This window comes from Tetrao urogallus, assembly GCF_951394365.1.
Source record: "Tetrao urogallus genome assembly, chromosome: 14".
NCBI lineage: Eukaryota > Metazoa > Chordata > Aves > Galliformes > Phasianidae > Tetrao > Tetrao urogallus.
The window spans coordinates 1,195,973-1,220,809 of NC_136827.1; the positions used below are offsets into that span (position 1 = coordinate 1,195,973).

The 24,837-nt window shown below is 54.9% G+C and overlaps 1 protein-coding gene across 1 annotated transcript; it reads left to right on the plus strand.

Annotated features, from left to right (window-relative positions):
• Positions 1-1,549: 1,549 nt before the first annotated feature.
• Positions 1,550-24,794, plus strand: LOC306951689 (uncharacterized protein; the record flags this gene model as incomplete). The annotated part of the gene is given in 8 exon segments (XM_079542227.1): positions 1,550-1,896; positions 2,068-2,944; positions 6,664-8,202; positions 8,790-8,875; positions 14,988-17,626; positions 17,629-17,715; positions 22,056-22,218; positions 23,507-24,794. Coding segments are annotated over 7 exon segments (6,639 nt in total). The 5' UTR covers positions 1,550-1,896; positions 2,068-2,107.
• Between the last annotated feature and the right edge of the window lie 43 nt (positions 24,795-24,837).

A 24,837-nucleotide genomic window follows, 5' to 3' on the forward strand; every position in this document is an offset into this window, starting at 1 on the left:
AAAATTCAGAGGGTAATTGTTTTAATGTTTGAAGAAAATACAGAGATGAGGCAGATTAGACCCCAAATGCCATTGGATTATGAAGAAACGAAGACATGTGAGATACACATCCAGGCCACTGACTGTCCACACACTGCAAGGTAGAGGTGTGGGTGGAGGATGTGGATGACAGTGTCCCTGAGGTGGCAATAACCTTCCACACCAATACCCTCTCCGAGTTTACTCTGCTGAACATAGTGGTGGTGTTCTTCAGCATGCAGGACCAGGACTTGGGGCACAATGGCAGGACAAGATGTGAACTGCTGGATGAGCATTTCAGCACTTCAGCATTTCACTGCTGGCCAGTGAAGCATACGTGCTGGTGACATTGGAAGCACTGGACCAGGAGGAGGTGTCAAAGTACAACATGACAGTGTGGGCCAGCCACATGGCTTCTCCCACACTCCCAGCATTGAAGATACTGCTGTTGTGGCTCTTGGACATTAATGACAACGTGTACACTTTCTCTCAGACTGTTTACACCATAGTGTTAAGCAAAGACAATCCTGTGGGGAAGATCCTGGACTATCTTCATGCTATGGACAGTAGCATGGTTGAGAACACCCATGTGAGGTACATACTGGAGACAAAACCAGCAGCAGCCACTGATGTGAACACTTCCTGTGGGTGGATGCCAAGAGTGGCACTGCATGAAAGTTGTGTCCTCTGGACGATGAGGAGGCATGCACCTCTGAAGTGACCATACGTGCTTCTGACAGGGGCTTGCCACTACTGAGCATCTCAGTGCTGCAGTGCTTGATGGAGTGGAACAAGAATGACAACGTGGCCACTGCTGCAACCATTGCCTGACAGCAGTGCAGTGATGGGCAATCGTGAGCTGTGGCAGGTGTGGGTGGGCTACCTGGTGTCCAAGATGGTGGTGGTGGACAAGGATACACAGCAGAATGCATGGCTGTTCTATGAACTGTTCTTCCTCCATCATTGCTGTTTCAGGATCCAAGCTCTTCAAGGATCGCCTTTGCCTAAGGCTTCAATGCTCTGCTACCTACTTTTAACCTGTTGGCAAATTCATTGGTGGATGGATGGCATGGATCCGTTAGTCTACGGATGGTATGGACCTCTGTGGCCACACTATGAAGTGTGTTTGATAAGTGGTTTGGGGCAGAGATTCCTGTGACCCATCCTGCCAAGCACATCAAGCATATGGAGCCTACAGTATGTGGGGCAGATGGAAGCCTGGAGTGGGAGAAGAGCAGCTCCTGATGTTCTGGCTAGATGGATGTCCTTCTCAGGAAGCACACATGGGAGAGTGGAGGACATGCTTGCTTTTAGACTAAGCTAGGAGCAGCTCCAGTCCTCGTCTAAAGTGTAACAAGGTATAATTTCATTAATCCAAATACTCATTTTCCAGAAAGAAATGACTTTGCAAACTGTGTTACCTAATCTTCTTAAGAAATACGGTCATGCCACGTATGATAAGGTTTTATTAGAAGAGACACGACAACGGATATTTCGAGATTCTGATGCTGCGTTGCGCTGCGTGTTTTCTTCTTTCGTTGTCCGCTGCGTGTGGCGGCGAGAGGGCGCGGGCAGGAGCGCGTCCCGTCCCCGGAGCAGTCCCGCCGCGGGCCGCAGGGTGGTGCTCGTGGCCAAGGCGGCGGAGAGCGGCTGCGGGCGGGGCGGGGAGACGGAGAGGCCGAGCCGAGCCGAGCGCAGCGCAGCGCATCCGGGAGGAGGCGGCGGAGAGCGGCGGCGGAGAGCGGCGGCGGAGAGCGGCGGCGGAGAGCGGCGGCGGAGAGCGGCGGCGGAGAGCGGCGGCGGAGAGCGGCGGCGGAGAGCGGCGGCGGAGAGCGGCGGCGGAGAGCGGCGGCGAGCGGTTGTCCGTGCTGCCGTGAGGTGCGTATGAATCGCCGCCGGGCCGGGGCGGCGTGCGGTTTCGGGCTCCAGGCTCCGGGCTCGGTCGTTACTCGGCGAGAGGTGGCGAGAGAGCCGAGCGGGGAGGGAGGCCCACCGTCCGTCTGTCCCGCCGCGCCGCGCCGCTGCCGGGCGCCGCTTCCCGCGGCGGAGCGCGCTTCCCGGCCGGCCGGAGGGCGTCCGGCGGCCCGGCATGGCGGCTGCGAGGCAAGTGCTGTGTGTGTGGGCTTTGCTGGGCGTGGCGCGCGTTCGCTGCGAGCCCATCCGCTACTCCGTGGCCGAGGAGGGCGAGAGCGGCTCGCCGGTGGGCGACGTGGCGGAGGACGCGGGGCTGGCCCCGGCGCAGCTGTCGGCTCGCCGGGCGCGCATCGCCTCGCCGGCCGGCCGGCAGCACTTTCGCTTAGAGCGCGGCAGCGGCCGCCTCGTAGTCGCCGAGCGGCTCGATCGGGAGGAGATGTGCGGACGCTCCCGCACCTGCACGCTCGCCTTCGAGCTGCTGCTCGCCGACCCGCTGCAGTTCTTTCCCATTGAGGTGTCCGTGGAGGACATCAATGACCACTCGCCCGTCTTCCCGGACGAACGGGTGACATTGAAGATCCCAGAACTGACAGAAGCTGGCTCCCGTTTCCCAGTGGAGGCTGCTCAGGACCTGGACATCGGCAGCAATGACATCCAGGCTTACAGCATCGTTCCTGAGAACGAGTTCTTCACTGTCTCCTATCAGACTCACAGTGGAAGTGATAATGTTCTTGAAGTGGTTTTACAACAGCCTCTGGACAGGGAGGAGATGCCAGAGATGGATTTCACTCTCGTTGCCACGGATGGGGGCTCTCCACCGAGGAGTGGAACCACCCAAATCCACATCACAGTTCTGGATGTAAATGACAATGCTCCCATCTTCACACAGAAGCTGTATAATGCACAGATTTTGGAAAATGTCCCTGAGGGCTCTGTGGTCCTCAGAGTGTTGGCCAACGATGCAGATGCGGGTATTAATAGTAACATTTCCTATCAGTTCAGCCAAGCAGTGGTGCAAGAAGAAGCTCGCATGCCTGGTAAAGCTGGAGAAGTACTCCATCCTGTATTTCATGTGGTGTCATTAAGGATGCACCGAGAGGACTACAAAACATCAAGAGAACTCATATCCCTTGGGAGCACGATGAAGGGATTGGGAGCACTGGTAGCATTCTTCTCCCTCAGAGCTGTTCGACAGGAAGTAGGGAGAGTCCTCCAAAAGCTAATGCAGCTTGAAGCCCATCTGAAGTTGCTCTATCCCAGTGTGTCCATCATGGGAAATAAGGAGGAGCTGTAAATCCCAGCTGAGAAGGCTATAAAGCTAGTGACTAATTGTTGTCATAGAAACGTGCTGGGAAGGATCACACACCCTTTCCATGCAAGCTCTCTGGCACCAATTATCACGCTCAGAAATGCTATGTGTCTATTCGCCTCTCTTGTTAATTACTGTGCTAATTAAAAATAAGAGAAAAAGAAGAAAATACGACAACAGCACCAATGGAAATGGCAAAATATTTTGCAAATGCCACACAGCACGGAGGTAAAAAGTTTGATGGGGAGACCTGAGAAGTGATACCCAGAGCAGAACTCTGTGAGCAGGCAGTAAGCCTGCTGCCAAACGCGGCGAGAATTTCCATTTCACTTTCAGGCTCGTGTGTGCAAGAGAAAAGGAGATTCGAACCGGGAACTGAATATCCTGTATCCCAATGCATGCATCATGGGAAATAAGCCAGAGCTGGAAACCACAGCATTGAAAATTACAACAAATCAACCTATTTGTTCTCATGGAAATGTGGTGAGAAGATTCACACAACGGGAACACTACAATTAAGAGCCACAAGCTGTTTACAAGAGTTAGACAGAAAAGGCTCGTCAAGGGTCTTAGCCATTAGGAAGAGCTGGGAAACTCCAGACCCAGGAGCCTCATGTCTGTGCCGGGGAAGATCAGGGAACACATCCTCTCAGAAGAGGATGGTCATGTTAAGACCAGAAAAGAAGGTGATCTGACACAGCCAGCGTTGCTTCAACAAGGGCAGATCCTGTCTGAGCAATCTGGTGTCCTTCTATGGTGGAGTAACAGCAGCATTGGACAAATGAAGAGTGAGTGCTGTCATGCAGTTGGACTTGCGCAGGGCTTTTGACATGGTCCCACACAACGTCCTTACGGGTGAGTTGGAGAGGTATGGATCTGAAGGCTGGGCTGTTCAGTGCATACGGAATTGGTTGGATGCTCACAGCGATAGAATCGTGGTCAAGAGCGTTATGTGCGGGTGGAAAGCAGTGATGAGTGGTGTCCCCCTAGAGGTCTGTGTGGGGCCCGGCGCTCTTCAACATCTCTATCAATGGATTGAGAGAGTGGGATCAAGTGCACCCTCAGCAGTTTTGCAGATGACACTGGTGTGCGTAGTGCAGTTGATGCAAGAGATGGTGGGGATGCTCTCCAGAGGACCTGGAACAGCTTGAGAAGTGAGTCCATGGGAATTGAATGAGGTTCCACACGTCCACGAGGTGGCCTTGGACTTGGGTCAGGTCCTTTCTGAGTGTGATTACAGTCTGGGAGAAAACTGACTGAGAGCAGCCCTGTGGAGAAGGACTTGAAGTTTCAGGTGCACAGAGACGAGCCAGACATGCATGCTTGCAGCAGAGATGAGCAACTGTACTGTGGTCCCCATGAAAAGAGAGGTGGCTAGCAGGGTGAGGGAGGTGATTGTCCTCCTCTGCTTTGCTCTTATGAGGACCCACCTGGAATATTTTGTCCCGGTTGGTGCCCACCAACACTGGCATGGAACGAATGGAACAAAAGCAGAGGAGGTATGAAGATGATCAGAAAATCAGAGCACCTCTATGAATCTATGAATCAATCTCGCCCTGCTCAGGATGCCTTGATGAGGAGATTCTTGCTTGTTGACAAGGTTTAGGCAAGTGAATCACTGATGCCAGGGTTGCAGCAAAGTGTACAGCCCCTTTGGTGTCCTAGGAGATCTGAGAGCATTGTTGTGTGATGCCACCCTTCAGAATAGGCGCAAGGTAGGACATGTTTGTCATGTCAGGGAAGAAAGCTGACTTTCAAACAGGAAAGCGTTAGAAGCCTGGAACCATAAGGCGTGCTGATATACACACTGTGAAGGAAACAGGATCAGCGCTCTGTCCTGGAAGAGTATTATGACTTGAGCATGACAGCATGGTGGAGTAATGGTGAATCATTTGCCTACAGCACAGTTCTGTGTAAGCTCTCTGGCAGCAATTCTCCCATTCCGTTCCACTCTGTGTCAGGACTGCTCTGTTAATTATTATAACAGATAATGTTAATCACTATAATGTTAATTACCATAAGGGATTAAAAGAAAACGAAAAGAAAGAAAAAGGAAAATGAGGAAAGTACGACAATTAACTGAATAGCAGTGAGAAAATACTTTGCAAAGACCAAACAGAACGGAGGAAATGAATTCGCCGTGGAGACCTGAGAAGTGATACCCAGAGCAGCAGTGCGTGTGAGGGCAACAAGCCTGCTGCCAAACGCGGCGAGTATTTCCATTGAGATTTGGGATCGCGTGTGCAGGAGGAAAGGAGATTGGAACCGGGAACTGGTGGGAAGGCGGAGAAGAAGCAATTCGGCGTCGCGCCGCTGGGTGGGGATGTTGTCCACGGAGCGGCAGCTCCCTGTGGCCGCAGCGCGCTTTCAGGCGCAGGCGCGCAGAAGAGCCGTGCGAGCCGCTCGGGAAGGGCGGCGGGGCACGGAGCCGGGCGCTGGGGGGCTTCGGGGCCGAGGCGCTGTCAAAGTGCGGCGGCTTGGGGTCGGCGAGCGGCAGCGCGGCGCGTCGGGGCCGGCGAGCGAGGCGGCGAGGCATGGAGGGCGCCGGGAAAGGCCGGCCGTGGCGGAGAGGGACGGCGAGCGGGAGCCGGAGCGGCGGCGGCCAGAGGCGAGTGGTGCTGTGGCTCGTGTGCGTTTGCGTGTGGGAGAGCGGGGCCGAGACGCTGCGCTATTCCGTGTCGGAGGAAATGGCGAGGGACTCGTGGGTGGGCAACGTCGCCCGGGACCTGGGGCTTTCTCCGAGCCAGCTGGCGGCTCGCAAGGCGCGCGTGGTGTCCGAGGGGAGCGAGCAGCATTTCCGCCTCGATCCGCACAGCGGCGTCCTGACGGTCACGGAGACGCTGGACCGAGAGCGGATCTGTCCGCACAGCGAGAGCTGCGCGCTCTTCTTCAAGCTTTTCTTTGAGAACCCGGTGCAGCTGATCCGCGGGGAGGTGGAGCTTCGCGACGTGAACGACAACTCACCCGTGTTCCCGCAGAAGGAGGTGGTTCTGGAGATACCCGAAACGGCATCTCCCGGATCTCGATTTCCCCTAGAAGAAGCGCGGGATAAGGATGTGGGCATTAACGGTTTACAGAATTACAGCCTCACCCCAATCTCGCATTTCTCCTTAGAAGTAAGAAGTGCAAAAAGTGGAGAGAGATACCCGGAGCTCGTCCTAGAGAGACCTTTGGACCGCGAGGAGCAGCGGGAGCTGCATTTGGTGCTCACGGCCACGGACGGGGGTTCGCCGCCCAGGTCGGGCACGGCTGAGGTGCGGGTGGTGGTGCTGGATGCCAACGACAACATGCCGGTGTTCTCGCGGGAGGTGTACGAGGTGCGCGTGGCCGAGAACAGCCCCCCGGGGCAGCTGGTGGTGCGGGTGTCGGCCGCGGATCCCGACGAAGGAACCAACAGCAAAGTGCGTTACGAGTTCACACAGACTTCTGAACTTAGTCGCAGGCTCTTTGATCTGAACTCTGAGACGGGAGACATCCGGATCTCGGGAAACATCGATTTCGAGGAAGCAGGAACCCACGAACTAGTGGTTAGGGCCACAGACGGCGGTGGTCTCTCTGCACGCAGTAGCGTGCACGTGGAGGTGCTGGACGTGAACGACAACGCGCCGGAGATCGAGCTGAGCTCGGTGAGCGCGTCCATCCCCGAGGACGCCCCGCCGCGCACCGTGGTGGCCCTGCTGAGCGTGCGGGACCGCGACTCCGGCGACAACGGGCGGACGGAGTGCGCCGTCGAGGGCGACGTGCCGTTCAGCCTGACGGCCGCGTTCGCCGACCACTACGAGCTGCGCACCAGCGCGGCCCTGGACAGGGAGACGGCGGCCGAGTACAACGTGAGCATCGTGGCCACGGACCGGGGCCGGGCGCGGCTGAGCGCTCGCGAGAGCGTGCGGGTGCGGGTCGGCGACGTGAACGACAACGCGCCTCGCTTCACGCAGGCGGCGTACAGCATGTGGGTGAGCGAGAACGAGGCGGGCGCGGTGCGGATCGGCAGCGTGAAGGCGACGGACGCGGACGCGGGCGCGAACGGGCGCGTGAGGTACGCGCTGGTGCGGGAGGAGGGCGAGGAGCGGCCCGCCGTGTCGGTGGACGCCGAGAGCGGGGCCGTGTCCGTGGTGCGGCCGCTGGACTACGAGCAGGTGCGCGCCGTGGAGGTGACGGTGGTCGCCGGCGACGGGGGCTCGCCGCCGCGGAGCGCCACGGCGCTGCTGCGGGTGCTGGTGCGGGACGAGAACGACAACGCGCCCGTGGTGCTGCACCCGCCGGCCGACGGCGGCGCGGCGCTGGGCGAGCTGGTGCCGCGGCGGGCGCGGGCGGGCTACCTGGTGGCCAAGGTGGTGGCGGTGGACGCGGACGCGGGGCAGAACGCGTGGCTGTGCTACGAGCTGGCCAAGGCGACGGAGCCGGGGCTGTTCCGCGTGGGGCTGCACAGCGGCGAGGTGCGCACGGCGCGGGCCGTGGGCGAGCGCGACGCGGCCCGGCACAGGCTGGTGGTGCTGGTGCGGGACCGCGGGCGGCCGCCGCGCTCCGCCAGCGCCACGCTGGCCGTCGCCCTGGCCGACGGCTTCTCCGAAGGCCGCCTGCGGGCGAGCGAAGAGGCGCCGGCCGCCGAGCCCGACGGCCGCCTCACCCTGTACCTCAGCGTCTGCTTGGCCTGCGTGTCCGCGCTCTTCGTGGCCGGCGCGGCGGCCGCCGTGGCCGCCCACGTGCGGCGGGCCCGGCGGGGCGAGCCGGGGCCCTTGCCCGCCTTCCCGCGCTCCGCCGCCGACAGCGGCGCCGGCTCCCTGCCCCGCAGCTACGTCTACGACGTCCGCCTCGCCGCCGGCACCGTCGACAGCGAGTTCCGCTTCCTCGGGCCGCTCTTGCCCTGCTTCCCCGCCGGGCTGCCGCAGGGCGCGGCCGAGCGGCGGAGCTCGCTGTGCTCGGCCGGCCTCGGCCAAGAAGAAGGCGACTGGGCCGTGCAGGTGAGGGAGCGGAGCCCCGCGCGGGGGCCGAGGGGGAGCGCGGGGGCAGCGCGGTGCGGGGCACGGAGGGAGGCGGGGACGGAGGCTGCGAGGGAGGGTTCGGCCCCGAGTGCGGCTGTGCGACGGCGGGGAGCTGCGGCGAGGCCGTGGCGGTGATGGGTGGCGTCGCGTTTCTCCTGCACGGCATCGGCGACGGCATAACTGCTGTCACCTCGGAGTCAGTTTCCCCTCCGTTGCTATCTGAGTTCTCACGTCCTTTATCCTCTTTTTACCGTTGTCTTTAAAGCACGGTATTTGTTCTTGAGGGAACCGTTAGTGTCTGCTCCCCTCTTCTTGATCCAAAAATATTTCTGGTTTTCTGAAGTCGATATGCAAGGCTTTGCTAAGGGGCTAAGGGGTTCATTACGGGGTTTTAATGTTGTCCTGCTTGGGTCCGAGAGCTGTGTCTCCACCCTCCTCTTTCTTTGCCTTTGGGCAGGAAGAGTGGTGTCCCATTCACATCGGTTCAGATGAGCCTTCCCAGTTTCTCGCTGACACCTGCTTGCCGTTAACGGCCCCATGTCAGCCCTGCACTGTGTTCTTTGCAGGGCGGAGCTCCCGTCTCTGAAGGCACGGGTGCCAGGGCAGCAGAGGAGAATGCCAGTTTGGATCAAAGCCCCTGGCTCAGCCATCAGTAAGGGAGGAGAAGGAGAAGCATCTCGGTCCTCGTGGGCTGATCTCTTCCAATTGAAATGAAGGAGAGACCCAGCGTGCACCAAAAATGTACCAGGGAATTGCCGTGCTGCTCTGTGAGAGCGCAAGGACACTCCTCTTAAGCAGCGCTGTATTCGTTGTTTATTCTGCAGTTTTATTATGTTTGGGGTTGGACGCATGCTGGGAATTATGTGATATAATTTGTAATACTGATAATGCAATTGCTTCCAGGTATTAAGTTAAACATAGAAAGAAAATATGCTGAACATTTTTGTAATTCAGGTTTCATGCTTTCTTTTTTGCTGTCAGGTGGGCTGTGTAGTAATGGTATCTATTCCATGCCATGCTGTATCGCTGTTTATCCAAGCTGAATATTGCCAGCAAAGGCATTCTTTATTAACACTGAGTAGCTGGCTGCTGTAGTGATGGCTGACATTCACACAGTGCACAGTGAGGCAGGAGTTTCTTGGTTGCTGTACAGGATGCTCTTTGACACATTTATTGCAATTTGGTTTGGTTTTCTAATCTCATGTCTAAATGTATGGTTCTAGAGCATTTCTGGAACATCATGTGTAAGACAGCAGAGAATTCAGAGCAATGTGATATTTCTGATACTTCATTTCACTCCTGTATTTCCATGATTTGAATGTGTGGTTACAAAACCAATAAAATCTACTGGGAAATCTAAAAAAATTTGAGTTTTAATATAAGGGCTGCATCGTTTGATGTGCAGATACCATTCTAGCTCTCAGCTCCATTAAGGATCACTCATTGTTTAAAGCCTTTCTACTGGTGATGTTGACGGACAGCCCTTTCCATGAGCTGTGGGGAGTCAGAGCAGGAGAGGTCTGTGAATCTGTTCTCAGCCTGCATCTGTTCCTAAATGTGGTGGTAGCATAGGTGAGTAAGGAATGATTACAGGTCCACCTTGGGACGTTCAGGAGCAGAGGTCAGGGCTTAAAAGAAAGCATACTGAGTGTCTGTGCTGTTCTTGCATGGAATGAATGAGGAGCCAAGTGCCCAACCTTATCTGCTGATGCCGTTTGCCTACGGCTGGCTTTTGCTCCTAATTTCTGTGTGTCTGATGGTCCTGTATTCAGATGGAATAGAGCTGATTTACTTTCTAGAGTGATGCTGTGTTTTGCTTTGAGGAGCAAAACAATGTTGAGAACACAGCGATGTTTTAGTTGTTGTTGAGCAGTGCTGCACAGTTGAAGACGTTTCAGCTTTTTGTGCTATCCAGCCAGTAAAGGGGCTGTGGGTGTGCAAGAAGCTGGGGGGATGGATTCAGGAGAGGTGACCTAACCTGGCGAAACGGATATTCCAACTCATGTGACAAAATGCATAATGAGAAACTGGGAGAGTTGGCTGAAACTGGGGGCAGTTTCTGCTTGGGGGCTGGATGAGTATTGTTCTGTGGGTGGTGAGCAATTGCACTGTGCATCTCTTGTTGTCACAGCATCACAGAATTAAAAAATGGCTTGGGCTGAAAAGGACCACAATGATCATCTGGTTTCAACCCCCTGCTACGTGCAGGGTCGCCAACCACCAGACCAGGCTGTCCAGAGCCACATCCAACCTGGCCTTGAATGCCTCCAGGGATGGGGTATCCACAGTCTCTCTGGGCAACTGTCCCAGTGTGTCACCACCCTCTGTGTGAAATGTTGCAGAAAAGTGTAGAAATGTTTTCTATGTTTCTATTTCTCATTACTGTCAGGACTGCCTGCCAGACTAGTAATTTACGATTATCAGAGTGTGAGGGAGGATACTAGCAGCACTCTAGAAGACTGGGCACCATCAGTGCTTTGGATCTACACCCAAAAACAAGTGCAGGATCCAGAAGAACTGGGAAACTGTTTGCAGCAGATACGCCATCACTCTGGCAACTGTAGAGAGACAGCAATCACTGCCACGTGCTGGGGCTTGGCCTATGCCTACTGCCATTTATCAGTGCTAATCAGCACACTCAAGAGAAGGGAAGAGCAGGTCTCTAACTCTGATGACAACGTGACAGGCCCTGCGGCTGCTGCAACTGCTGTGATAGGCCCGGCAGTTTCTTCAGCCCTCCCTGCAGTGCCTGTGGTTGCTTTGAGGCCTGTGCCAGTTGCTGTGGTGGCTCCAAGCCCTGCTCCGTGCTCTGTGGCTGCTCCAACTGCCGCCACAGGCCTGTAGTTACTGCAGCCCTGCTATCTGCCCTGCAGTTGCTCCAGCTCCTCCATCACAGCCTGTGGTTGCTTCAAATCTTGTGTGAGGACCTGTAGTTTCACCAGCTCTCAAAACAGGCCCTGGAGTCACTGCATTCCCACTGATAATCACTGTTGTTTCTTCAACTCCCATGAGAGGCCTTGTGGTTACTCCAATGCATGACACAGACCCTGCAGTTACCCAGTGTCTCAAAACGTCTCTGGTTGCTCCAATTCTCATTACACGCAGTGTCGTTTCTCCAGCTCTCACAAGAGGCCCTGTGGTTGCTCCAACCCACTTAACACACGTGGTTGCTCCAAGTCCCATGACAAGCCTTACAGTTGCTCCAGTTCCTGCAGCAGGCCCTGCAGGTGCTCCAACCCTCAAAACAGGCCCTGCAGTTTCTCCAGGCCCTGTGCCTGGCCCTTCTGTCTGAAGGAGGGACCGTCTCTGTTACTATCAGTTGCCCCTGAGGACACAATGACTGCAAATGTCAACTTATGGTCATAACCCATACAGGAGGCAATAACCTTCTGATCCCTGACCACACAGCAGCATGGAGCAGAGTACTGCGTCATACAGGAGAAGTTAAAGAAACCACTGAAGGAGGGGTGAATTGGGTGCTTTAGATATTGCAAATGAGAGAAGTGATGAGTGCTTTGTCACTAATCTCACTCATGAATGATGGAAAACACTCCCTGGAATTTGCTACAACCATGGAAGCAGAGTGCATGGCAACAAGGAGGCAAACCCATCAAGTCTTCTGCACATAGGAAGGAAATTCCTGCCCGTGTAGAGAACAAGATTAGGAAAGTGTATCACATAAGATGCACTCGCACCCAAGAGTTACACAACGTGTTAAACGACATGAAAGCAACCAGCAGGTGGATAAAGCTTCTAGGACTGAAGTGGTTCAGGTAGGTTTGGACAGGCAAACTAGTGCTATGTTATATACAGACCCTATGTGTCTATATTTCCTTTCACACACTTCTACGTCTGAGGATGAAGAACAACGTGCCATTTGTGAGTTGAGGTCTGTCAGAGTGGGAAGTGTCTTGGGAGGCTCTCCTCTTCCTGGGTCTGTCCCCAGCCATAGTGGAATCAATATGAAGACAACAATAAGCAAGGTTTTGGATCCACTCTCCTCTCCTTGAGGTGCCAAGGTCCTGTCAGGAGCATTAGCAGATGGATCCCAGGTGTCACTGTCATTTTTGCAAGACATGAATGAAGAGCTGTGTGTGCAAAGAGGCTCACCCCTTGTAACAACTGCTCAAGAGACGTGCAATCTCTATTCAGAGAGACGCTGCTCCGTTTTCTGCTAACCCTGAAATGGGGGTGAGAAGGGATGGAGCCTGGATCCACCCCTTCCAGTCACTCAGGTACGTTGCTTGCACCTGAGTTCCCTGGCTTAGCCATCCCTTCTCACCTGGGGCTCAACCACTGGTTCAGGCTGTGATCTAGCAATCCCTCTGCAAGCCATGTTCCCAATTTTCTCTACTCAACCACTTGGCCTACAGTTGATTTTACTCGAAATTCTTCTGTGGCTAGTAACAATTGTAATTTGTGAGTTGGTAACAATTCCAAATGGATGGAAGGATGGGTGCATTGCATGCATGGAAAGAGGGAAGGGAAAGATAAAAAACTGTCTTGGTCTCAGATGCTGTTTAGCCTGTCGTGCTTCCAAAGCCAAGCCAAAGGAATGGAAGAGGAAAGCACAACAATGGCTGCATCTGAGTGAAGTTGATGGCCTGCCTTTGCATTAACAAGAAGAGGCTCCCATACCTGACAAAGCTGGAGAGCTACTCTATTCTGCTTTGTCAAGAAGATTCAGGGAGTTTGCAAAGAGTGGACAAGAAAACATCAATGGAATTCATATCCTTTGGAATGATGCTGAAAGGATTGGGAGCACAGGTAATGTTCTCCTCCCTCAGAGTTGTTTGAAAGGAGTTAGGGAGGGAACCTCTAAGAAGGTAACGCATCTTGAAGTCCACCTGAAGTTCCTCTATCGCAATGCGTGCATCATGGGAAATAAGAAAGAGCTATAAACCACAATGTAGGACCTGGGAAAAGTATTACATATTTGTTATCGTGGAAATGTGGTGAGAAGCTTCACACAACTGGAACACTGCAGTGAAGAAATACAACCTGTTTACTGGAGTTAGGCAAGGAAGGGTGGGCAAGGATGTTGCCTACTGAGAAGAGCTGGGAAACTGCAGACCCATGAACCTCCTGTCTGTGCCAGAGAAGATCAGGGAACAGATTCTCCTAGAAGCCATGTTAAGACTTATGCAATTAAGGGAGATGATCTGACACAGCCAACATTGCTTCACCAAGGGCAGATCCTGTCTGATCCACCTGGTGTACTTCTATGGTGCAGTAACAGCTTCATTAGGCAAGGGAAGAGTAAGTGATGTCCTCCATGTGGACTTGTGCAAGGCCTCTGGAATGGTCCCACACAACAACTTTCACTGTAAGTTGGAAGCATTTGGATTTGAATGGTGGACTATTCAGTGGATAAGGAACTGGTTGGATGGTCACAGCCATGGGATTCTGGTCAAGAGCTCCACGTCCAGGTGGAGACTGGAGATGAGTGATGTCTCCTAGAGAGAGGTCCCACTACTTTTGGGACCAGTGCTCTTCAACATCCTTGTCAGTGAATCTCGTCAGTGGGATCAAAGGCAACCTCAACAAGTTTGCTGCTTGCACTAATGTGACTGGTGCTGCTGATACAACAGAAGGAAAGGATGCTATCCCAAGGGACTTGAATAGGGAGCCTGTGTGAAATGAATGAGGTTCAACAAGTTGGAGTGTAAGGTGTAGCACTTGGATCAGATCTATCACAGTTTTGAGTACAGTATTGGGGAAGAACTGAGAGCAGCCCTGTGGAGAAGGACTTGGAGTTTCTGGTGGACATGAGCCATAATTGCATGCATGCAGCCCAGATGTCCATCTGTATTCTGGGTTCCATCCAAAAAGAGAGATAGCTAGCAGAGTGAGGGAGGTGAATGTCCCTCTCTGCTTTGCTCTCTTTAGGATCCGCTTGGAGAACCGTGTGCAGGTCTGTGGCCACCAGCAATGATGTGGAGCAGTTGGAGCAGAATGAAGGGAGGCCATGAAGATCATCAGAAGAGTGAAGAATCTGGGCTGTGGACAAAGCCTGAAGTAGACTGGTTTGTTTGGCCTGGAAGAGGATCTGGGGATCTGGGGAGACCTCATTGTGGCCTCCCAATACTTAAAGGAAGACTATAATACAAGGGTGACCGAATCTATGCCTTCCTTTTCCTTCCCTTCCTCTGCCCTCTTTATAGCAGGATTTTTGGAGTTCCCAAACATCTGTATCTACAAATTGTGAAAGCGGTTTCCATCTTTTTTATTTGTTTGTGTACAACTGGGGACAACTTTCAGATAGGTGTGGGAGCTTTGTTGTGTTGTGATAAAATCAAGCACACGTGCAATATGTTTGTCATGTCAAGGAAGAGTAATGCCTTTCACACAGGAAAACATGAGAGCCCTGGGTCGTGCAGGTGAACTGCAGTGCCTCACCCAATGTGAAGAAAACATTATGAGGATTCAGTCCTAGAGGAGAATTATCTTTCTAATGTGACAGCAACACAGAGTACTGGAAAATCATTTCAATTCCCTGTACACACCTTTCCATGTTAGCTCTCTGGCATCAATTAACACATTCAGTAATGCTATGTGTCTCGTCTCCTCTCTAGTCAATTACTGTCTGCAGATTAAAAAGAAGAGAAAAAGAAGAAAACAGAACAACAGCACCAATGGAAAAGACAAAACATTTTGCAAAAATCGCAGAGCGCGGAGGAAAGAATTTGCCATGGAGACCTGAGAAGTGATACCCAGAGCGGATACCTGCTGCCAAAAGCGGCGAGTTTCCATTCCACTTTCAGGATCGTGTGTGCAAGGGGAAAGGAGATTCGAACCGGGAACTGGTGGGAAGGCGGAGAAGGAGCAATTCGGCGTCGCGCCGCTGGGTGGGGATGTTGTCCACGGAGCGGCAGCTCCCTGTGGCCGCAGCGCGCTTTCAGGCGCAGGCGCGCAGAAGAGCCGTGCGAGCCGCTCGGGAAGGGCGGCGGGGCACGGAGCCGGGCGCTGGGGGGCTTCGGGGCCGAGGCGCTGTCAAAGTGCGGCGGCTTGGGGTCGGCGAGCGGCAGCGCGGCGCGTCGGGGCCGGCGAGCGAGGCGGCGAGGCATGGAGGGCGCCGGGAAAGGCCGGCCGTGGCGGAGAGGGACGGCGAGCGGGAGCCGGAGCGGCGGCGGCCAGAGGCGAGTGGTGCTGTGGCTCGTGTGCGTTTGCGTGTGGGAGAGCGGGGCCGAGACGCTGCGCTATTCCGTGTCGGAGGAAATGGCGAGGGACTCGTGGGTGGGCAACGTCGCCCGGGACCTGGGGCTTTCTCCGAGCCAGCTGGCGGCTCGCAAGGCGCGCGTGGTGTCCGAGGGGAGCGAGCAGCATTTCCGCCTCGATCCGCACAGCGGCGTCCTGACGGTCACGGAGACGCTGGACCGAGAGCGGATCTGTCCGCACAGCGAGAGCTGCGCGCTCTTCTTCAAGCTTTTCTTTGAGAACCCGGTGCAGCTGATCCGCGGGGAGGTGGAGCTTCGCGACGTGAACGACAACTCCCCCGTGTTCCCGCAGAAGGAGGTGGTTCTGGAGATACCCGAAACGGCGATGCCTGGATCTCGGTTCCCTCTAGATAGCGCCCAGGACAGGGACGTTGGGATCAACGGATTACAGAATTACAGCCTCTCCGCGAATTCGTATTTCTCCCTAGCTCTAGAAAAAGGGAAAGCGGATGCTGAATTCATGAAACTCGTTCTTGAGAAGCCTTTGGACCGCGAGGAGCAGCGGGAGCTGCATTTGGTGCTCACGGCCACGGACGGGGGCTTGCCGCCCAGGTCGGGCACGGCTGAGGTGCGGGTGGTGGTGCTGGATGCCAACGACAACATGCCGGTGTTCTCGCGGGAGGTGTACGAGGTGCGCGTGGCCGAGAACAGCCCCCCGGGGCAGCTGGTGGTGCGGGTGTCGGCCGCGGATCCCGACGAAGGAACCAACGGCAAAGTGCGGTACGAGTTCACACAGACATCGGAAGGATCCCGAGAGCTCTTTGATCTGAACCCTGTGACCGGGGACATTCGGGTTTTAGGCAATCTGGATTATGAAGAAGCAAAGACTCACCAGCTCGTGGTGAGAGCCACGGACGGCGGCGGTCTGTCTGCGCACTGCAAAGTGCACGTGGAGGTGCTGGACGTGAACGACAACGCGCCGGAGATCGAGCTGAGCTCGGTGAGCGCGTCCATCCCCGAGGACGCCCCGCCGCGCACCGTGGTGGCCCTGCTGAGCGTGCGGGACCGCGACTCCGGCGACAACGGGCGGACGGAGTGCGCCGTCGAGGGCGACGTGCCGTTCAGCCTGACGGCCGCGTTCGCCGACCACTACGAGCTGCGCACCAGCGCGGCCCTGGACAGGGAGACGGCGGCCGAGTACAACGTGAGCATCGTGGCCACGGACCGGGGCCGGGCGCGGCTGAGCGCTCGCGAGAGCGTGCGGGTGCGGGTCGGCGACGTGAACGACAACGCGCCTCGCTTCACGCAGGCGGCGTACAGCATGTGGGTGAGCGAGAACGAGGCGGGCGCGGTGCGGATCGGCAGCGTGAAGGCGACGGACGCGGACGCGGGCGCGAACGGGCGCGTGAGGTACGCGCTGGTGCGGGAGGAGGGCGAGGAGCGGCCCGCCGTGTCGGTGGACGCCGAGAGCGGGGCCGTGTCCGTGGTGCGGCCGCTGGACTACGAGCAGGTGCGCGCCGTGGAGGTGACGGTGGTCGCCGGCGACGGGGGCTCGCCGCCGCGGAGCGCCACGGCGCTGCTGCGGGTGCTGGTGCGGGACGAGAACGACAACGCGCCCGTGGTGCTGCACCCGCCGGCCGACGGCGGCGCGGCGCTGGGCGAGCTGGTGCCGCGGCGGGCGCGGGCGGGCTACCTGGTGGCCAAGGTGGTGGCGGTGGACGCGGACGCGGGGCAGAACGCGTGGCTGTGCTACGAGCTGGCCAAGGCGACGGAGCCGGGGCTGTTCCGCGTGGGGCTGCACAGCGGCGAGGTGCGCACGGCGCGGGCCGTGGGCGAGCGCGACGCGGCCCGGCACAGGCTGGTGGTGCTGGTGCGGGACCGCGGGCGGCCGCCGCGCTCCGCCAGCGCCACGCTGGCCGTCGCCCTGGCCGACGGCTTCTCCGAAGGCCGCCTGCGGGCGAGCGAAGAGGCGCCGGCCGCCGAGCCCGACGGCCGCCTCACCCTGTACCTCAGCGTCTGCTTGGCCTGCGTGTCCGCGCTCTTCGTGGCCGGCGCGGCGGCCGCCGTGGCCGCCCACGTGCGGCGGGCCCGGCGGGGCGAGCCGGGGCCCTTGCCCGCCTTCCCGCGCTCCGCCGCCGACAGCGGCGCCGGCTCCCTGCCCCGCAGCTACGTCTACGACGTCCGCCTCGCCGCCGGCACCGTCGACAGCGAGTTCCGCTTCCTCGGGCCGCTCTTGCCCTGCTTCCCCGCCGGGCTGCCGCAGGGCGCGGCCGAGCGGCGGAGCTCGCTGTGCTCGGCCGGCCTCGGCCAAGAAGAAGGCGACTGGGCCGTGCAGGTGAGGGAGCGGAGCCCCGCGCGGGGGCCGAGGGGGAGCGGGGTAGTTGGGAGGTTTGTAGGGTGTGGGGCGACACGGAGCACCGGAGGTGTTCCCGGTTCGGGACGAGATGGCGGAGGCGGTCCCCGATCCGCCGCCTGGGCTGGGCTGCTCCCGTGGTGCTGGTTTCCGCCCACACACCCCGCTTGTGGCTCCTTGGCCGGAGTAGTTGCTGAGGGTGAAGTGTGCGATATCAGCCGGAGCAGGGCGGCTGGGGTGTGGACAGCTCTGAAGCAGGTGGGCTGCTGCGTAAGGCACACGGCAGGTAGAAGCCATTGGAGCTGAGGTCAAGCGCTGTGAATATTTTGGTTTCCTCAGTCCTGTATTTTTTAAGTCCCTCTGTTGTGTTAGCAATGAGATGGTTGTGGAGAGCTGTTTCAACCTCTGTCACCTCACTGATGGTGTTCCACATCAGGACTAATTTTTTTTCACTCATATTAAACCTCATGTTCTACTTGCAAGTAAGAAGTCTGAGACTTTCTCTATTTCAATTTCTCCCTCTCTTCAATCGTAAATGTTTTCCACTTTTTTGTTGTTGTTGTTGTCCTTACCGTAGGATAATTTGGAGCCTTATGTTAATGCTCTGTATGTCATAGAGCTGCCTTCCAATCCTCCTCCTTTGAACATGGATAGGAAAGAATGATGTTACACATACACTGGTTCAAGATGAGCTGTCTAATCTCCTTACTAACACCTTCTTATCCCCAGCTCCTATATGTCAGCTTTCCATTCTCTTCTTTGCAGGGCCAATCTCCTTTCTCTGAAGACACAGCTCCCAGGCCAGCAGAAGAGAGCGCTTCTTTGGGTCAGAGTCCTTGGCTCACCCATCAATAATCGAGGAGAAAGAGAAGCATCTCAGTCTTCATGGGTTAGTGTTCTCACTGGGAAAGGAGAGCATCAAAAGTATTCCAGGGAGGTTCAAGAGTTCTCTGGTTTAGTGCAAGGACACTCTCCCGTTAACTTCTACTTTATTCAGGAAGACTGTGTTGCATGCTGGTTACATTAAGATTTCATGTCTTTTGGCATAGCTCTATTGCTCTTGAATCTAAGAAAAAGAAGCTCATCTTCAAGGTAACTTTATATTACATCAGCTTTCTTGTATTCTTTGTTGTTGTCAAGTGAATCCTGTAAAAATGATTCAATTTTCTGTAATCTACTCAATAGCATATACAGCCTTAGCCAAAAATTAAATGATGCTTGTAAGGGAATTCTTTAGTAACAAGCAGAATGTCCTACACTGGAAATAACTGACATTGGCACACGGTATATTCTACCATACGTTTTCAAATTCTCCAAGCTGCAAAGTATGGTCTTTGAATGCTGTGTTCTTGTGTTTGTTTTATTTTATTTTATTTTATTTTTTCATTCACAATGAGAAGCTGCAATAAATGGTTATTGAGCATTATTGAGTATAAATTGGTGGATAAGAAATTGCTTGGAAGGTCGCAGCCAGAGAGTTGTTGCAAGTGGTTTTACTTCCAGGGGGAGGCCAGTGAGGGGAAGTGTCCCCACATGTCTGTCTGGGGACTGATACTCCTTGATGTCTTTATCACTGACACAGATGGTGGGATTGAGTGCACCCTCAGCAAGTTTGACACCAAGCTGAGTGGTGTAACTGATACAACAGAAGGAATGGATGTCATCTGAAGAGACCTTGACAAACTCAAATGAGGGCCCGTATAACCTTCATCAGGTTCAACTCAAGCAAATGCAAGGTGTTGCACTTGGGTTGGGACAATCCCAGATACGTATACTGAGAGACTGAGAGAAGAACTCCTTTAGAGTAGCACTGCCAAGAAGGACTTAAGCGGTCCTGGTGGATGGTATACATAACTTGAGCCACCAGTGCACACCTACAGCCCAGAAGGCTGATGGTATGCTGGGCTGCATCAACAGAGGAGCTGCCAGCATAGTGAGGGAAATGGCCGTTCCTCTTTGCTCTCCCTTGTGAGGCCCTATCTGGCACTCTGATCTGGGGCCCAGCACAGCACAGCAAAGATGTGGAGCTTTTGGAGAGAGTCCAGAGGAGATCCACCAGGATGGTCAGAGAGCTGGAGCACCTCTCTCCCACAAAGACAGGCTGAGAACTTCTTTGGTTAGGGGAAGAGTAGCTTCCAGTATTTAAAGGGAGATAATACAGAAAGAGAAATCAACCCTTTACACAGGAAGATAGCGATAGAACAAGAGGGAATGGTTTTAGACTGAAGAAGGGGAGATTTAGATGAGATGTCAGGGGGAAGCTTTTCACTGAGAGAGCAGGGAGGTGCTGGCACAGGCTGCTCAGAGAGGTTGTGGATACCCCCATCCCTGGGGGTGGTCAAGGCCAGGCTGGATGGGGCCCTGGGCAATCTGATCTAGTGCTTGATCTGACGGTTGGCAACTCTGCCCAGCTGTGGGGTTGGAACTGCATGATCTTTGTGGTCCCTTCCAACCCAAGCCATGCTGTGATAAATCAGAGAATTAAAGTTACTATTTGTGGGTGTTTTTTTGTGGTTTTTTTTTTTTGTTTGTTTGTTTGTTTGTTTTTTACCATACAATGGGCTAAGACCTTTACAAAAATTTAAGGAGCTGTAGAATATAGGAAGTCAAGGAGCATTCTGTTCCCCTTTTATCAAATGGCTTTGAAATACAAATTCATGTGATCTTTCATGTTACACATTTTCAAGAGTGAAATACCTAATTAAAAAGTAGCAAAAGCTACTTGGAAATCCCTCAGGTGAGTGTTTTGACTTGTCGTAGTCATCACCAAGGAAATATTGCCAGAGGAGATAAATTGGAGCATTTGGAGTGGATTTTATTCAGGGAAAATCAAAGGACCTTGGTGGGAGACTTTGCAGGAGGCAGGAGAAGGCTTGTTTAAATTGTGCTGAGGTTGGAGAGCCAAGAGAGATGCCGCCCTGAACCCCTTTGTGAGAGCTTCTGGCCTGACAGATGGTGAACCAGGGGAGCAATCTCAGTCTATTTCAGAAACCTGCTCTTCTTGGGGCTGCAAGAATGCTGTCGACTCACAGAACTGCAAAAAGTTTAGCTGGGGGTAGCCAGGAGTTGGACTCGATGTTTCTTATGGGTTCCCTCCAACTCAGGATATTCTATGGTTCTATGAAATGGAGATGAAGAAGAGCGTGGAATCACTCTTAGAAAGAACGGTGGCTGTGATCCTGCTGCTCTGCTTTCAGAGGGGGGAGCAGACACCTCTGGTACTCTGTACCCAGAAAAGCAGAGAGAAGTTCCTTTGTGGTGAATACTTTCAGCTGAGCCTGCATGCTGCCGTGCAAGAGCAGATTGATTGGGTGGAGCTGTGTGGGCAGAACAAGCCCTGCCTGGTGCATTTCGAGGTGCTGCTGGAGGGTTCACTGCTGTCCTTCCAAGCTGAGATAAGCCTCACACAAATTAATGATCATGCTCCCGTGTTCTTAAATGAAGAAGTAATTTTTAAAAAATCCAGAAATTGGCAATGTTGGAAGACTCAATTTTTTTTCTGGAAAGTTCTCAGGATCCAGATGCGGGAAAAACAAGTGTTCAGCATTACAGCATCAGCTCGAACCGCTGTTTCCACATCTACACCTGCAGGCGGAGTAACGGCAGAAGACACAGTGAGCTGGTGTTGGACAGAGCTCTGGATCAGGAAGAGCAGAAGTGGTTTTCAGCATCATGGCTGTGGATGGGGGTATCCACCATGCTCTGGCACAGCCTTAATCCACATGGTAGTTCTGGATATAAATGACAACATTCCAGCATTTACCCAGACTTCTATGAAGTCCAAATATTTGAAAATAGCTCCTAAGATACCCTAGTGCTGATGTCAGCTGAAGGTTTAGACTCAAGAATGGATGAAGAAATAGCCAATAGTACAAAATTCAGAGGGTAATTGTTTTAATGTTTGAAGAAAATACAGAGATGAGGCAGATTAGACCCCAAATGCCATTGGATTATGAAGAAACGAAGACATGTGAGATACACATCCAGGCCACTGACTGTCCACACACTGCAAGGTAGAGGTGTGGGTGGAGGATGTGGATGACAGTGTCCCTGAGGTGGCAATAACCTTCCACACCAATACCCTCTCCGAGTTTACTCTGCTGAACATAGTGGTGGTGTTCTTCAGCATGCAGGACCAGGACTTGGGGCACAATGGCAGGACAAGATGTGAACTGCTGGATGAGCATTTCAGCACTTCAGCATTTCACTGCTGGCCAGTGAAGCATACGTGCTGGTGACATTGGAAGCACTGGACCAGGAGGAGGTGTCAAAGTACAACATGACAGTGTGGGCCAGCCACATGGCTTCTCCCACACTCCCAGCATTGAAGATACTGCTGTTGTGGCTCTTGGACATTAATGACAACGTGTACACTTTCTCTCAGACTGTTTACACCATAGTGTTAAGCAAAGACAATCCTGTGGGGAAGATCCTGGACTATCTTCATGCTATGGACAGTAGCATGGTTGAGAACACCCATGTGAGGTACATACTGGAGACAAAACCAGCAGCAGCCACTGATGTGAACACTTCCTGTGGGTGGATGCCAAGAGTGGCACTGCATGAAAGTTGTGTCCTCTGGACGATGAGGAGGCATGCACCTCTGAAGTGACCATACGTGCTTCTGACAGGGGCTTGCCACTACTGAGCATCTCAGTGCTGCAGTGCTTGATGGAGTGGAACAAGAATGACAACGTGGCCACTGCTGCAACCATTGCCTGACAGCAGTGCAGTGATGGGCAATCGTGAGCTGTGGCAGGTGTGGGTGGGCTACCTGGTGTCCAAGATGGTGGTGGTGGACAAGGATACACAGCAGAATGCATGGCTGTTCTATGAACTGTTCTTCCTCCATCATTGCTGTTTCAGGATCCAAGCTCTTCAAGGATCGCCTTTGCCTAAGGCTTCAATGCTCTGCTACCTACTTTTAACCTGTTGGCAAATTCATTGGTGGATGGATGGCATGGATCCGTTAGTCTACGGATGGTATGGACCTCTGTGGCCACACTATGAAGTGTGTTTGATAAGTGGTTTGGGGCAGAGATTCCTGTGACCCATCCTGCCAAGCACATCAAGCATATGGAGCCTACAGTATGTGGGGCAGATGGAAGCCTGGAGTGGGAGAAGAGCAGCTCCTGATGTTCTGGCTAGATGGATGTCCTTCTCAGGAAGCACACATGGGAGAGTGGAGGACATGCTTGCTTTTAGACTAAGCTAGGAGCAGCTCCAGTCCTCGTCTAAAGTGTAACAAGGTATAATTTCATTAATCCAAATACTCATTTTCCAGAAAGAAATGACTTTGCAAACTGTGTTACCTAATCTTCTTAAGAAATACGGTCATGCCACGTATGATAAGGTTTTATTAGAAGAGACACGACAACGGATATTTCGAGATTCTGATGCTGCGTTGCGCTGCGTGTTTTCTTCTTTCGTTGTCCGCTGCGTGTGGCGGCGAGAGGGCGCGGGCAGGAGCGCGTCCCGTCCCCGGAGCAGTCCCGCCGCGGGCCGCAGGGTGGTGCTCGTGGCCAAGGCGGCGGAGAGCGGCTGCGGGCGGGGCGGGGAGACGGAGAGGCCGAGCCGAGCCGAGCGCAGCGCAGCGCATCCGGGAGGAGGCGGCGGAGAGCGGCGGCGGAGAGCGGCGGCGGAGAGCGGCGGCGGAGAGCGGCGGCGGAGAGCGGCGGCGGAGAGCGGCGGCGGAGAGCGGCGGCGGAGAGCGGCGGCGGAGAGCGGCGGCGAGCTGTTGTCCGTGCTGCCGTGAGGTGCGTGTGTGCCGCAGCCGCGCTGTGACGATCGCGCTCCGGGCTCAGTCCGCAGTCGGCGAGAGGCGGCGAGGGAGCCGAGCGGGGAGGGAGGCCCACCGTCCGTTCTGCCGCGCCGCTGCCGGGCGCCGCTTCCCGCGGCGGAGCGCGCTTCCCGGCCGGCCGGAGGGCGTCCGGCGGCCCGGCATGGCGGCTGCGAGGCAAGTGCTGTGTGTGTGGGCTTTGCTGGGCGTGGCGCGCGTTCGCTGCGAGCCCATCCGCTACTCCGTGGCCGAGGAGGGCGAGAGCGGCTCGCCGGTGGGCGACGTGGCGGAGGACGCGGGGCTGGCCCCGGCGCAGCTGTCGGCTCGCCGGGCGCGCATCGCCTCGCCGGCCGGCCGGCAGCACTTTCGCTTAGAGCGCGGCAGCGGCCGCCTCGTAGTCGCCGAGCGGCTCGATCGGGAGGAGATGTGCGGACGCTCCCGCACCTGCACGCTCGCCTTCGAGCTGCTGCTCGCCGACCCGCTGCAGTTCTTTCCCATTGAGGTGTCCGTGGAGGACATCAATGACCACTCGCCGGTCTTCCCGGACGAACGGGTGACATTGAAGATCCCTGAAACCAGCGACCCGGGCTCCCTTTTCCCAGTGGAGGTTGCTCAGGACCTGGACATTGGCAGCAATGACATCCAGGCTTACAGCATCGTTCCTGAGAACGAGTTCTTCACTGTCTCCTATCAGACTCACAGTGGAAGTGATAATGTTCTTGAAGTGGTTTTACAACAGCCTCTGGACAGGGAGGAGATGCCAGAGATGGATTTCACTCTCGTTGCCACGGATGGGGACTCTCCACCGAGGAGTGGAACCACCCAAATCCACATCACAGTTCTGGATGTAAATGACAATGCTCCCATCTTCACACAGAAGCTGTATAATGCACAGATTTTGGAAAATGTCCCTGAGGGCTCTGTGGTCCTCAGAGTGTTGGCCAACGATGCAGATGCGGGTATTAATAGTAACATTTCCTATCAGTTCAGCCAAGCAGTGGTGCAAGAAGAAGCTCGCATGCCTGGTAAAGCTGGAGAAGTACTCCATCCTGTATTTCATGTGGTGTCATTAAGGATGCACCGAGAGGACTACAAAACATCAAGAGAACTCATATCCCTTGGGAGCACGATGAAGGGATTGGGAGCACTGGTAGCATTCTTCTCCCTCAGAGCTGTTCGACAGGAAGTAGGGAGAGTCCTCCAAAAGCTAATGCAGCTTGAAGCCCATCTGAAGTTGCTCTATCCCAGTGTGTCCATCATGGGAAATAAGGAGGAGCTGTAAATCCCAGCTGAGAAGGCTATAAAGCTAGTGACTAATTGTTGTC